Source organism: Eupeodes corollae, chromosome 2, assembly GCF_945859685.1.
Source record: "Eupeodes corollae chromosome 2, idEupCoro1.1, whole genome shotgun sequence".
NCBI lineage: Eukaryota > Metazoa > Arthropoda > Insecta > Diptera > Syrphidae > Eupeodes > Eupeodes corollae.
Window position 1 is genome coordinate 88,795,031 of NC_079148.1, and position 13,606 is coordinate 88,808,636.

General features: G+C 33.9%; 1 protein-coding gene across 3 annotated transcripts in view; it reads right to left on the reverse strand.

The window, feature by feature from the left end:
* Positions 1–13,606, reverse strand: part of LOC129948052 (disheveled-associated activator of morphogenesis 1) — an 89,131-nt gene that overhangs the window by 30,013 nt on the left and 45,512 nt on the right. Inside the window, exon 1 of one of the 3 annotated variants that reach the window (XM_056058867.1) lies at positions 6,278–6,687. The exons of the other annotated variants lie outside the window; for them this stretch is intronic. Within the exon in view, the coding sequence (XP_055914842.1) occupies positions 6,278–6,289 (12 nt within the window). The 5' untranslated portion in view covers positions 6,290–6,687. Of the gene's footprint in view, positions 1–6,277; positions 6,688–13,606 lie in introns of those variants that run through there. 3 annotated transcript variants of the gene reach the window in all.

Below are 13,606 nucleotides of genomic sequence, written 5' to 3' on the forward strand. Positions count from 1 at the left end.
AGTAGCTACTTTATAGCAAGTGTTCTATTCTATAGAGACCGTTAAAATGTATGAGAAGGAAATTCCCTCATTTTTTCCGTGACGGAAAATAAATGATTCATGTAGGCGTTAACATTTATGTCTTTAAACTAGGGTTTGAAGAGGTTTAAATGGAAAGGAATGTTGATAAGAACAGACAAAATTACAAAGCTATAGGACTCGACCAAAAGAATCGGGTCCAAATCAAAGAAAAAGATTATTGGTTTAACATTTCTGAAATTTGTACCTAGGGTTGCATTCTTCTTACACACTTTTAGCCTATTATTATATTGAAAATTAATTCAACAATTTTTTTTTCTAATTTCTGCACAGTAGAGACGCATTGGACCTTGCAATATGGTAAACTGTAGCTTGCAGGTTGTAGTTTTTATTTCAAAAATGTTGGTCTTTTATGAAGACTTATACAGAATCAAGGTGGGCTATATCAATGATGGTGTATTTGTAAAGTGTGAGTGGAAAAAAATCGATTTATCAAAAAGTCACTATCGCCATTGTAAACTTTACAAATATGCCATAATTATTCTACCACATTCTTAATCTTCCAACTCTAACTAACAAACTTATTCTTTGCTTTTATTTAAAAAAAAAATCACCATCATTATGCACTTCACCACAAAATGCATTTGAAATCAGTTTCAGTACCGCACTGCACCCATTTTATTTCTATTTGCAACTCCTCGACAACAATCCACATCAGCGCGTTTTCAAGCCCACCAACTTGTTTACAATGCAAAACTTTTAATGGTATTTTAAAGCGTGTTCACCTTTCACAGAAAATAAATACAAACAACAAAAACAAAACAAAAAAACTAAATAAATAACCCCCCAGCAAGTTCGCGACTGCAGAGCGGCATAACCCTCAGATCATGGTTTGGTTTTTCTTAAGCTCTAATATACACCAGCTATACTTAGCTTAGCTTCCTTCAGCACTATATTAAAATTGACATTTTGATTTTTATTTCGTTGCGCGATTCTGTAGCGATCTCGGTGACATTGCTATTCTTTTTACTTATTGCATTCTTTTAAAAATGTTACAGAAAAAATGTAATGATTACCAATTTAAATACTTAAACCAGAAAAGGTAAAGCTTAACTAAGCAAACCTGTTTGGCTGAGATACCTACAATATAAGTGTTGTTACTGAGGCCTGACTGTTGCTGATGGGGAAATGGCTCAGATGAAGACAGAGATATGAAGTTTAGGTACTGAAAATTTCTATGACTTTTTTTTATTAAAATAAGAAACAAAAACTAAATAAACATTAAATCGAAACAAACTCATTACTTTTCCAAGATGCTGCAATCAATTATTTCGGCACTAACAGCTGTTTCCCATTTCATGCTTAAACAACGCTACAAATAAATTAAATAAATAATTAAATGGTTTTTACGTAAAAGGTGCTTTCAATAACGTTTTTACTCGATCGATTCACTAATCACTTTCTCACTTCGGGGTGTAGAGGAACACCCCAGGTCTCCCCGCTCTTACAGACGTAGACAACCGTTGTACGTCCTATTTTGTCTTATGGATCGATTGTGTGGTGGCCTCTGCTAACAAGAAATACAATATCGAGAAACTAAGGAAGGTTCAAAGAATAGTCAGTATCGGCACTACAGGATTCTTCTATCCTGCCTTAAATGTTATTCTCCACCTACTACCAGTAGACCTTCACATTTCACCGCTGCCTTGAACCTCAGTAAAGATTTTAAAATCATTATCCCAACAGAAAGAATTGGGAGGATGGCATGTTTACTTTGATATCACTACCTTTAGTGACAGATCAAAGTTGGAGTGTGGAACTTAGTCGGTAATATTTTCTGAGTCCTTAAATGCCTCGAAATGTTTTCGGATTCTTGATTGTACCAGTGTATTTCAAGCGGAATTACTTAACATAGATATAATATGTTTATAATAGAAACATGGCTATTTGCACTGACAGACAGGCGACTATTATGACTATCAATTAGGCTAAATCATCTATACTGGCTCAACAATGTCGGGATGAATGTCAACATTCGTGTCACTCTTATTTGGGTGAAAAATTTTTCTCGTGGAGCTATGAAGGGCAACATTTTTCCCATTTTTCTGACAGAATTTCATCGCAGGTGAAACAGACTAACAAAAACCGTTCTATGGAACTTTTATGCAGACATAGGCAATAGGCATGATACAAAAGGGAGATCCTCTAAACTGCACCTATAGAGGAATAAGTCTACTTAACATCGCCTATAAAATCTTCTCTGCCGTAATATGTGAACGTCTAAAACCCATCGTCAACACCCTGATAGGTCCTTATCAGTGTGGTTTTAGACCAGGAAAGTCCACAGTTGATCAAATATGACAGCATCTACAGGGACGAGCTGTATAGAGCCATGTCTAGTTTTGGCATCCCTGCCAAACTCATCCGTTTGTGCAGGATGACAATGGAGAATTCACGCTGCTCCATAAAGGTTGGAAACAACTTAACAGAACCTTTTGATGTCAAAAAAGGCTTTAGACAAGGTGATGCGCTGTCATGCGATTTTTTTAACATCGTGCTTGAAAGAATAGTGCAGAGCTCACACGTCAACACTAGAGGCACTATCTTTCAAAAGTCTGTTCAATTACTGGCATATGCTGATGACATTGACATAATCGGAAGAACTCAGCGTGATGTCAATGGGGCTTTTGTGAGTATTGAGGCAGAAGCGGCAAAAATGGGTTTAACGGTTAATGAGGGCAAAACAAAGTACATGCTGTCGTCTAGAAAGGACATACAACACCGACGTTTTGGTCAAAACGTCACAATCGACAGACGTAAAGTGTTGCTATATAAGACCCTTATCATCCCCGTCCTGCTATACGGTGCAGAAGCATGGACCATGACAAAAGCGGATGAAAGTACCTTGGGTCGCTTCGAGAGAAAAGTTCTTCGTGTGATCTACGGTCCCGTATGCATCGAAGGGGAGTGGGGGAGAAGATGGAACGACGAACTGTACGGGCTGTACAGCGACGTAGACTTAGCCAGAAGAGTAAAAGTCCAACAACTAAGATGGCTGGGTCACGTAGAGCGCATGGAAACCAATGCTCCGGCCCGGAAAGTCTTTGAATCTGCACTCACAGGACACCGCAGTAGAGGAAGACCGCGGATCAGGTGGCGCGCACAAGTGGAAGGTGACCTCACCCAACTTAGAGCGCGAAACTGGAGACATCTAGCTAGGGACCGAGCTAGATGGAGAAGTTTGTTGGGTGAGGCCCTAGTTCACACAGGACTGTAGCGCCACCTTAAGTAAGTAAGTAAGGCATGATACAGCCAGGGTCACTGCAATATGTACCGGACAGGAGAGCATCCTTCCAATACTCACTGCCGTAGATTCTGAGACCAAAATAAAAAGGAAACTGTGATTCACTTCCTCGGGAAATGCCCTGTCCTGGCCAGTTCTAGAATGTTAAGATGTGGAAGAACTTACCCATAACAAAATTTAAGACCTGATTTTCTTTCCGAATGCTACGATATGGCTATAGGGGGATACCATTTACACTTCGTCCAAAATGTCTCAGCATAATTTTAGTGTTTTTTGAAAAAAAATGTTAGGAATAAATGTAAAAACCAAAGTGGTAACATTGAAAAAAAATTAGTTTCCACCTTAACCTTTTTACAAAATTAAAAAAAAAATTGTTATTGTGATTTTCAAAAACTCGTTTTTATATTGTTATAGTAAATATTTTATCTCGAATCGTAAAAAAGAAAGCAGGAGTACGGAGACTTTTTGGACTAAGTGTAAAGTACACACTTTTTTACATTTTCAAAACGATTTTTTTTTGTACCTTATTTCCAGCATTTTGAAATACAGAATTTTGATGTACAGAATTTTGAAATACAGAATTTTAAGGTGCAGTATTTTGTAAATACAGTATTTTGAAATACATTATTTTGAGCTACAGTATTTAAAATACAGTATTGTTATCAAAACCCGGCTCTTGGATCTCTGATTTTGTCAATATTGATCTGTCATTATATTATCTTTGGGAACTGTTCGGAATGCTGTATTTCAAAATATTGTATGGTCAAAATTCTGTATGATACTGTACGAAACTGTATGGTCATAATACAATAATTCTGTATTTCAAAATACTATACATTTACAATACTGTGTCTCAAAATGCTGTATCGTCAAAATACTGTATTTCATAATACTGTTTAATACTGGAAGTTTATGCAGTCGTTGATTATGATATGAAGAATTTATGTAAAAATGTGAAAGCGGTAAAAATAACTCAGAGGAAGAAAACGGTAAAGGGAAAATGAGGAGAAGATACCGTTTATATTGTTTTTGTTTTTATTATTTAAAAGACTTATGAATTATCTTAATGTACATAGGTTATTGTACAAGTTAAGTATATTAGAACATTATGCTTATGAAAAATTATTATAATTTTTTTTTAACATTCTGATTTTAAAATTCTGTATTTCAAAATGCTGTAATTAAGGCTAAAAAATAAAAACGCTTTTATTTTTATTTTTCAGCCTATTTACAACATTTTGAAATACAGAATTTTCACATTTCGATGTTTTTAACTACAATATTATGACCCATTCAGTGTTTCGACCTCAATCCGTTTTGACTATAGGTGTAGGCAACTATAATAGGAATAATGGGGCAATAACGTTATATAGAATGGAAACGTTATGTATATGGTAGTAAGATCTCAAACATATATAAAAGGCTAACTAACATTTAAACAAATTTTGCCTAAAAATGTTATTATGATATACAGGCACCTTAGAGGAGCAATGGAGTTTCATGAGCGGCATGAGGCTCGAGAAAAGGTATTTAAAACTTGATAGCACTCGATGCCCAAAGAAAAGTCCCATTAAAACAATTGACACATATAGAAACTACATATGTAGGTAAGAAACTATTTTTTGTGTAAACTTTTAACAAATTTCAACGTTATACTGTACAAAAATGTATACAATACGACTACTGACTTATTAATATAATATAATATAAATTTGTTTAATGTTTACTGAACTATAAATAAATCGAAAAATAACCAGATTATTCTCTATTAAGTTTTTATTAACACTTTTCAATTTAAAGTAAAATTTTAACAAACTTTGTTTCAAGCTCTTGGCCAAAAATTATCACCATGGCAAAACCTTGGGAGTTAAAGATTAATTAACTCTTTTTGCTAAAGTGTATTTTTTTAGTCCATAAATTAAAACAAAATTTATTCATATCGCCTAACGGTATCTATTGTACCACTTTAGACTTGTACATTCAATACATGCATGCCTTTACATTTCGCAACTTTTTCGGCCAAAACCGAACTAATTGCCTTGCACATTTGCAGTTTGCCAGCTGATCAGCACAAGTTTTAGCGAGTATAGTATAGTTGGTTTGGGAATACGATACAACCTTGAATCACACTTTAAAACAGTTAAAGTTGGGAGTAATGAACTGGATCCAGTAATGGACATATAATATTCGTTATAGATTTCAACAAATGTTTGCTTACGTAAATTATTGCATTGAAATGTTTATACAAAAGCGAACGTTATACTAGCTTGATTTTTAAAAAATTAACTAATCATGAAGTTAAAAAAAAACATGTTTTTATTCACATATACAAAATTATATAGCAGCTTAGTTAGTAGTTTTATTTTTGCTGTATTATTTCTTAGAAGGAATTATTAGTCTATATTTCTTCAAAAATGAAGCCGGCCATAATGTTCGAGTCTATGAAGAACGCTATTAAATAATGACTTTTTCGTCCTGAATTGGAGGATGTTGATGCGGACGACCATTGGTTCTAACAAGAGCCGGCCGGCGCGCGGCGCTACATGCCACACATCCAACCACTCAATCTTTTTGGTAAGCCCCCGATCGTAGGCCTGTGCCGTGGACTCCAAGATCGCGCGATATACTCTTAATACAGTGATGTAAAGTTTCTTGTCAGATAAGCTCGAGAAGATTTACGCATTGAAATATTAACTTCGGCAAAGAAAATACTATCAACAGTTGGTAAAAATTGATGTTTGACTCGAATATCTCGAGAACAATTAAAGAAAATCACTTCAAAATTATTTAATTCTATGCACAATTTTGTGTATGTGGACCTTTTTAAAATATTATTAAATATTAATTTTTGTTGGTCTCTTAAACTGGGAATCAGAAAAAAAATATTTGAATATGTGTAAGGAAGCAATTTTTTTAATGATATTTAAAATGAAAATAAAATCAATTCCATCTCACCTGGTTAAGCATTTCTTTTCATTTAATTATTGAAAACATAAACTATCACAGTTAAATAAAACTTTATTTGCACAGTAGATCACGTTGACTTAGAACGACCTTTATTTTCTTATTCTCGCTTGCCCAAGTTCGAATAACACTGATTTCGGTATTTCACATTGTTATGGTATTTACTATCATTTGAAATCAAAAGACTCAAAGTGCACAATTCAATGCCCATAATGAATAAGTAACTTTGAATCTTGTTTTTCTTCTATGCATTTATGTTTAAATTAATGTTCGTCATTATTTTTTATATTTTTGCTCCAATACCACCTAACAAGCACTTTTAGTTAGAAACTTTAGCTAAGCTTTACTTAGGATTCCAAGAAGCAATTTTCTGCCCCTTGTTTGTATATAATTTAAAAAATGCTTCACTTAGTTACAATAATAAAAAATGTTGCATTATATGGATATTGCAGGCGACGGTAAATAATTTCCGCATTCTGTTGATAAAGTTTGAATAAATTTGCAATTGTTTTGTACAAGAAAAAAATGTCGCTTTTAAACTTCCTGCTTATTAATATTTTAGTTCATACGTCAATATCGAGAGGAGGTGTTTTTTCAAGAATTAAAAAAGACCGCTGGGGTTGGTGAGAAGTGATAAACTGTTGCTTTTAGCTGAAATACAAATTAAGCCCGAAAAGGATATAATTTCACAAAAAGATAAAACAATTGGCTGATAAATTTTGATTGTCATGATAATGAGTTAGGCTGCACACTCCAAGTCAGTTGATTGGGGTTAAAATGTAAGAACATGTTTTAATGCCATACAATTTTTTTTTTAACTGAATGTAAAGGGCCAAAATTAACGCAAGATTTGAATTAAATAGAAAACGCCGTTTTTATAGTTATATTTTTTATTGACTCGTAAAGTACATAGGATAGGGTTATGTATGGAATAACACATCGGACAAATGGCCTCCACGGCTTTGCATGCACATGCGCACTCTTTTGTTGAAATTTTCCATGACCATTCTGCATAAATGTGGCTGAATTTCGTTGATGCAGCGTTGAATCTCCTCGTTTAATGCACGGGTGGTTGTGGGCTTGTTGACATAGTCTTGTGATTTCAAATAACCCCATAAAAAGAAGTCTAATGGTGTTAAATCACACGATCTAGGAGGCCAATTTTGATCACCGAAACGAGAGAGCACACGACCTGGAAATGTCTCATGTAGTAATTGAATTGTTTCACGGGCTGTATGACATGTGGCACCGTCTTGTTGAAACCACATATTGGACACATCAATATCATCTAATTTTGGCAGAAAAAACTGTGTAATCATGTCGCGATATTGAGCACCAGTAACAGTCACTGCTTAACCAGCATCATTTTCAAAAAAATATGGCCCAATTATGCCTCCAGCCGAAAATCCACACCATACAGTCACGCGTTGTGGATGCATTTGTTTTTCGACAATCACATGTGGGTTCTCCGAACCCCAAATGCGGCAATTTTGGCGATTGACAAAGCCATCAAGATGAAAATGTGCTTCATCGCTTAGGATGATTTTGCTCGAAAAATCAGGGTCCATTTTTTGATGTTCAATAATCCATTCAACGAACTCTCTTCTCTATCCTCATTAGGCTTCAATTGTTGTGTTAATTGAATTTTGTAAGCATGAAGACACAGTTCTTTGGTGAGTATACGCTGTAGAAAGGTTCTTGAAATTTGCAATTCTTGTCCACGACGTCGAATTGAGGTTCCTGGATTGTCAGCAACACTCTCACGCACTGCTTCGACATTCACATTTGAACGGCTTGTTTTTGGACGACCAGAGTGTTTGGCGTCTCCAACGGATCCAGTCTCCATGAATTTTTCAATTAATCTCTTCACAGTTGACGAAGTTAATACACTATTCCGACTATATTTTGTATGAAATTTTCGAACTGCAGCCGCCAAGCTTTCACTATTTTTGAAATATTCTTTAATAATGAAGACACGTTGTTCTATCGTGTAACGCTCCATTTTTATTCCCTATACTGTTGGCTGTCAAATTGCTTTTTTTTTCTTCACTGCACAAATAACGGCAAATTCAAATCTTGCGTTAATTTTGGGACACCCTTTATTATTATACTTGTAATTTATTATTTCAGGACAGTAAATGCTCAATTTTATTTATAATAAGCAACGATGGAGGATTCTTTTCAAAGGTCCTTGCTTTAGTGTAGAGACCCATTTCTCTGGCAAATTCTAAAGTGGTGTCAAGAGCGGATGGTGTTTTTGAAAACTCGGTTGCTCGGTTTAGAATTTAACCAAGTTGGAATTAACCGGTGAGCAAAGAGAGTGGATGTAAGTATTTTTCTTCTTTTCTCAATTGTAGGAAACCAACTTAGAAGAGTAATTATTGTTTTGGGGAAGTGATAAATGCAAGAATCAAGGCGTTCGAGAATTTCATACAAATACAGCTTTAGATTTTGAATTATCGTCTGCTTAATTTGCCATCTAGCTAATTTGCTTAAAATAATGAGTATGTCTATCCAGTCAAATGCCTTTACAAAGTCAAGGGATAGAATGAAAACAGCAAGATAATGCTATTGCAACGAATTCATATTAACGTAATCGAGAATCAATAGAACTTAAACCATATTTAAATACTTGGTTAAAGTCCACAAAATTGTTCTTTTCAATAAACCAAAAAATAGATTTTGAAATAATTGTTTCTAATATTTTGCTTTTGCAGGGTTGGAGAGATATTAGCCTGTAGTTGTTTCGATCGGTAGGATTTTTTCCATGTTTGGAAATGGTTCTATTATAGAGAACAGATTTATAGAGTTAAAGTATGCAATGCTTGAATAACTTTGGTGGATTTTCGCAGTGAAACTTAAAAGCTTAAAAGAATAGTTATTTGTAATAGCTTGCAATTTTTAAACGTCGGGATTGGCTTGAGAAAAAAGACCAACCCCTGATCAAGCGAACTGCAGTGTAGTAAGCATTTTATCAAAATGAATTGAAACTTATTCTCATGCCAGTCTGCTCTAAATTTGTATGTTCATGTTTTTGTTTTATTTATAAATTTAACCTTGAGAAACAATACAGCTTCAGATGATTCAGAGAGGTGATCTAAAAGTAAATAAACAAATTGATATAAACGTTGTTTGATTTAAACTAGATAACATCGAGATAAGAGAAATACTTCTTGACATTAATATATCTCTTCTCTTGAATGTACATATGCCGTTGTTCTTGACTTAGTAAATAAATACAATATATGTATGAAGGTATATGTACATAGTCGTACATTCCAACTTTTTTTTAGCAAGTTTTTCGCGGAGTAGAAATTAAACCTAATATTCAAACAAAATAATTAAATTTTATGATGATAAACTTGTTTGAGACACACGTTGCGTTGAATGAAAATAAAGTACGACCTTTTTCGGCTAGGGTTCTTAGCTATAGATTTTTTCACTCTTTACAATTGATGCATTTGTAGAAATTATTGAGGCTTAGCACATAAGAGGGGATTTAAAATGTTTTTAATTTAAATTACGTTTATTTTTCAACATAATATTCTCTTGGGAATTGGGAATTCACCGTTTTTTTTTTAATTTCAACAAAATTTTGGTTTTAATGACACTCCTTTTGTAGGCTCCTAATCCTATGTTGTCAATTTGTGACATAATTCTTCCTGTACTTGAAAATTGCTAAAGAACTTAAAGATATTGATATTCACAAATCTGCTGGCCCGGATAGAATCTTCAACGCTGGCAAAAACACTTCGTAACTCTTTATTCTGTATTTGTTTTTGGATGTTAAAGGCAGTGAAGGTAATCTTCTCTTGGGAACCATCTATACACCTAATAGGTATATCGATTTGGAACAAATCTATAGAGTTATTGAAGAAATTACTGTTATCTCTTCAAACATTATTGTAAGCGGTGACTTTAGCTGTGACCATTTAACTGACAAAAAGTTGATTGAAATATGAGATCCTTCGACTTGTCAACATTATTCAACCAACTCATTTTTCGCAGTCATCTTGTCTTAGATCATTACTATGTGTGTGAAATCGATCGAGTTCTGTAATATAATCAGCTCGAAACTTCAGTTTTTTCTAGACATGATTTTATTTTTTGACCCATGATTTTAATTCAAATGTAAACCAAGTGATTTCTAGAATTCAGTTTAGAGATTTAAAGATTATCAATAAAACTCATCTTGAAAATGATATCAACATGATAGCATGGAATGATATGTTCCTTAAGCCTTCACCAGATGACCAATTCGAGTTTTTAAACACAAATCTTAGTATTTTATTTAATCAACACCTTCCATTGAAATCACAACCAAGGATTCGCGAAAATAAACAATGGCTTACTAGTAGGGTTAAAGACTTTATTTATCGGTGTGATCTAGAATATCGACGCTGAAAACGTTTCCGTGTTAATGAGCTCAGTGAGTTGCCCAAATCATTACGAAATGAAATAGTTCAAGAGGTTGGACGCGCAAAAATACAATTCAACTCTAACCGTCTAGATTTAAGATCCGATAGTCGTAAACTATGTAACAACCTCTGCCAACTAGGAATAGGTAAACAAAGAAATAATTTTCCAGCTGCAATGAATATAAATAAGCTAAACAGTAAATTTTCTTCAACACCTTTAATAACTCTAAGAGACCATGTATCTCTCAATACCATACTACCAACTTCTACAGACACTTTTTGAGTTTTGATTGTGTGAACGCCTTAGACATAGTTGAAAGTTGCATAAGTATAAAGCCCAATACCACTGGTGCTGATGATTTGAATCCAATTTTCATTAAAGCTATTCTTCCATTGCTCCTACCCTACTTTACACATGTAACAAATTCAATCCTTACGACTGGTATTTTCCCGCAACAATGGAAACAAACAAAAATAATTCCTATCTCCAAAAACTCGCTCTGTAATGAATTAAGACCGATTTCAATACTTCCTTTTCTATCTTAAGTCTATGAAAGAATAATACAAACACAATTAAGCAGTTTCATCAGTCGCAACAATTTTTTAGTCGATTTTCAATCGGGTTTTCGTTCACACCATAGCTGTATTACGGCATTAACTAAAATAATCGAAGACATAAGGACTGAACTCGACATTGATGAAGTAACTTTTTTAGTCCTACTAGGCTTTTCAAAAGCATTCGACATGGTGAATCACTCGATACTTCTGAATAAACTGCGTCACATATTCAACATATCTTTAGAAGCTATTAAACTGCTTTCTTCCTTTTTGAATGATAGAAAGCAAGCAGTTTTCTTAAATGAAAATCTCTCCGATTTTTTTCCGATTCAATAAGGAGTTCCCCAAGGATCAATTTTATACCCCTCCATTTTCATTATATGTGAATGAAATCGGTTTCATTATGAATAAAGTATCAAAACATTTTTACGCCGATGACATTCAAATTTACAAAAGCTGTCCTTTGGGTTTAATTAAAGGCTACGTTTTCACCCTGAATCAAGAATTAGAAAAGATATCTTACTGGGCGTCTTGCAATAGGTTGATTCTCAACGCAAGCAAATGCAAAGGAATGGTTATATCAAGAAAAGAATTAGATTTACAATACTTTTCTTGCATAATTCTAAACGAGAACCCGTTATAATTCGTAAATTCCAGTAAAAATGTAGGTGTAATCTTAAATACAATATTGACCTGGAATGGTCACATCAACCAACTGCTAGGTAAAACTTATGGAACGCTGTGGACCGCCTTAAACATCACCAGTCTAATTCTAGCAAGGACCCTAGTTATACCTGTTCTCACTCATGGATGCCAACATTTTTTTACAACTGCGATTCCATCAGCATAAATAAACTAAACATAGCCTTTAATAGTATCATTCGACACATCTTTGGGTTAACAAGGTACGACCATGTTTAAGATTTGCAAGAGATTCTACTTAATATGCCTTTAAATGACTTCATGAAGCTTCGAAAATTAATACTGTTTTTTAAAATCTTGAAAGCACGTCAACCAGACTATCTCTATGAAAAAATATGAATGTCAACATCGAACAGATCGACATCGGTAATTTTGCCACGCTTTTCGTGTTTGACCTCGGAAAGGCAATTTTTCTTCGCTGCATGTCGCCTCTGGAACTCACTTCCACACACATCTGCGGGATATGAGTGATATGGACATTTTCAAAAAAGGATTAAAATCTCCTTTTCTAATCAAAGCAACTAACTCAACTTAGGTTATCATCTCTTCTTAACTCTAATTATCTTTTCCTCCCTTTTCTTCATCTTCTTATTTTATTATTTTTATTATTCACTTGTTTTCAAGTCAAATAATTATTCGATGAATATTTGTTTATATTTTTTTTTATTTTGAATTGTTATCTAAAGTTAAGTCATAGGCTCTCACAAATTTATAAGATATCTGTCATCTTACTGTGTAAGCTTTATAAATAAGTAAACTTAAACTGAAAATCCTGATCTATTGTTTGGTTCGGGGAAAAATGCCGTGCAAGTGCAAGAATCTATATTTTCAAAATTCGTATCCATCAACTCATACGCATCATATACCCTCAAAATTGATTGTTCAATATGCACTACATTTTATTGATACCTTTAATCCAAACATAAAAGTCAAGACCGAGAAGCTATGTTGAAAAAAAAAATCTTAACGTCAACATTGTATTGAAATATCTGATATCAAGGAATTTCTATGTGTATAGTTATGTCGTCAAGGCCCCAAATATTTTCAATGAAGCTACTGGGTAAATAATAGGTTTGGCCATATTAATGAGAGATCAAAGATAATGAAAAAAAGGTTAACAATTGTACAAACATGTAACTGGAACACAGCCTATGTATGTAAAGTAAATACATAAACTTACATTTTTATGTAAGGGAACAACATTGTGGGACTTAACGCACATTTCTCGAATGATTTCTTAAAGATTGTTTGTATTTATAAACGAAACATGGTGACGCTGCTGCTGAAGATCAACAAATAAAACTGACCACCATTAACAAAACACCGATTCAGGTATACCAAAACGGCAATCGAACTTCAAGCCTTTGATGCCCTGGGCCAAATGATGGATTGTATTTTGGCAGCATTGTAACCAGAGCTGAAGACAAGTTTTTAATAAAATTATCGGCGAGGTATCCATTACGAATGCCAAGTGGATTAAATGGAAAGTGAATTCAGTTTTATTTGTATTTTTCTGTCCAGTTCTTCATAAATATTTCGTCTGTTTTTTGGTCTTCATCAGAAATACCAAGAAGATCGCCTCCTCGCACGTTTAGAAAGTGAAAATGAAAGTTCTGTCTTATATAATAACAAAAATGGATAT